Raw genomic sequence first — 2,006 nt, forward strand, 5'->3', positions numbered from 1 at the left:
GAAAAGAAACTTTATTCGCCTATATCATCTGCCATAAATTTCAACATACATCCAATACAAAAAACTACATTAATGATGATGTTTAAGATTGAAATGATCTGGCAACATGAACTTAATTTTCTCAATGATATATTCATGCCATACATTGACATTTTACCGCTTTATTTATTGGTAACCTTGTGAGGTCAAACACTTTACTTCCCTAGTAAAAGATAAGGATGTTGTTGGATGCTTCCATCAAGTTTGTAAATCTTTATATATCTATTTACATGTTTATGCATGCTTACCTTCTACATATGAAATTATGTTCCAGTAGATTTTTGGTGCAAATATTTTAAATTTAGTGTTCAGAGAATTCACACCAATATCCAGAAATATATTGCAGTACTGGTACATTTATAACGTATTCTGTCATGCAAGGGTAATGGTTTTTTGTTGACTCAGCAATGAATCTCCATTAATTCATTTATAATATTACATGTATATTTGAGACTCAAGTAAAACAAACATTTAAAAACATTGGGAACAAAATTGTAAGAGAAATAAAAATACACAAAGAGGTGGAAATTCGAAATTATACATTTTGCGCACCTCCTGCAGTCGGAGCATCACCTAGGAGAGATGCCAGTCAGGCGGTCACCAAGGATGGAATGACAAGTTGAGCTTGCTCCGTCAAAATCATGAGCTAGCGCTCACTCGCCACTCAACCGAATTGCAAGAAATGGCGAAGAATACTAATTGCTCTCCTGCTTGTAAGTCTCAGTAGGCGAAATTCTGGTAGTTGTTGGTGAAGGTCTGGCCGAACTGCCACCACCCTGGCGCGACGTTGAGGAACTGAATGTACTGCCCGCCAGTGCTGGTGACGGCGAAGCTGAGCCCCTGGTTGACAAGCCCGGCGAGCGCCTGCCAGTTGGCGCCCCAGTTCCTGGACATCTGGATCCACCCCGTCTTCTCGCCCTTGACCCAGGCGGCTCCCACGGAGCCGCTGCCGCCGAGGTTCTGGATGTTGACGAGTAAGAAGTAGTTTGAGCCGGCGATGCTGAAGCGCACGCCGCCGCTGCGCTTGCACTGGACCCGCTGGTACTGGACAGGGATGATGCCGGCCTGGGCGATGCCGATGTTCTCAAACGCCGGCTGCGACATGTCGAAGTGGGGGCGGCCCGGGCCGCACCAGCCGCCGTTGGGGAGCGCGTAGTTGGGCGGGCACAGGTTGGTGGCCGAGACCGTAATCGACGTGCCGGGCTTGCAGTACTGGCCGCCCTGGCGTGACCCGTCGCAGGTGATGAGGTAGCACTGCCCGCACGACGCGCCGTCGTTGAACAGCGTCTGGCTGAGCGCCGCGTTGAGCACGCCGTACCCGGCGTTGTACAGGTTGTCGTACCCGCACGCGCCACCTACATGGATATGCATCGGATCAGTACGTGCCGACTGCCGAGTAATAAGCAAAATGTGCATCTATAAATCTTAGCTTTGTACCGAAATGCGATGCATGGAAGCTTACCCATGGTGTCGGAGCCGTCGGGTCCGCCGTAGAACGTGGCGGTGCCTTGAGACCAGCCGGCGGCGGCGAGCGTGAGGCACGCCGCGAGCGCTGTGCACAGAATCAGGGACTTGGCCATATCCATGGACGCCAATGCAGAGTTAGCTGCAGAGAATGAACGAGATGGAACGGAGCAGACGAGGAGGCTAACTGTTTCTGAGCTTGAGGGATGAGGTGCATGACATCGGAGGCCGCCTGTGCTTAAATAGAGAACGAGGCGCGCGGAGGCTAACTGATGGAGCAGGAGTTTATTAATCACAAAAGGTAGGGGATTAGGGGAATAATGGTCTTGCCGTGTGTCAGAAGTCGGAACGCAGGAAATCCGTGTTCCACCGAGGCACATGCATGCAGATGATGCATCAGGCACCTCCAAGGCTCTATGACTTTGTCGTTGGGGTTAACTCGTCTACCTCCATCAAGAAGATTCCCGCGGCAACGAACTCAACTAACTGCAGTTGCGTCCGCA

At 50.1% G+C, this 2,006-nt stretch overlaps 1 protein-coding gene across 1 annotated transcript; it reads right to left on the bottom strand.

Annotated features, from left to right (window-relative positions):
- Positions 1–425: 425 nt before the first annotated feature.
- On the bottom strand, positions 426–1,691 carry LOC101756611 (expansin-A31). Its single transcript, XM_004982973.2, has 2 exons — positions 1,502–1,691; positions 426–1,394 (listed from the first exon to the last, which is right to left on the bottom strand). Exons 1-2 carry the CDS (start codon positions 1,623–1,625, stop codon positions 760–762), a joined length of 759 nt encoding a protein of 252 aa, XP_004983030.1. The 5' UTR covers positions 1,626–1,691; the 3' UTR covers positions 426–759.
- Positions 1,692–2,006: the final 315 nt, after the last annotated feature.

This window comes from Setaria italica, chromosome IX (assembly GCF_000263155.2).
Source record: "Setaria italica strain Yugu1 chromosome IX, Setaria_italica_v2.0, whole genome shotgun sequence".
Taxonomy (NCBI): Eukaryota; Viridiplantae; Streptophyta; class Magnoliopsida; order Poales; family Poaceae; genus Setaria; species Setaria italica.

Bases quoted from the DNA above. Each gene is read 5' to 3' on its own strand.
- LOC101756611 (XM_004982973.2), bottom strand. From the start codon at position 1,625: ATGGATATGGCCAAGTCCCTGATTCTGTGCACAGCGCTCGCGGCGTGC. The intron at 1,395-1,501 runs GTAAGCTTCCAT...ATATCCATGTAG, and splicing joins CGACGGCTCCGACACCATGG to GTGGCGCGTGCGGGTACGAC.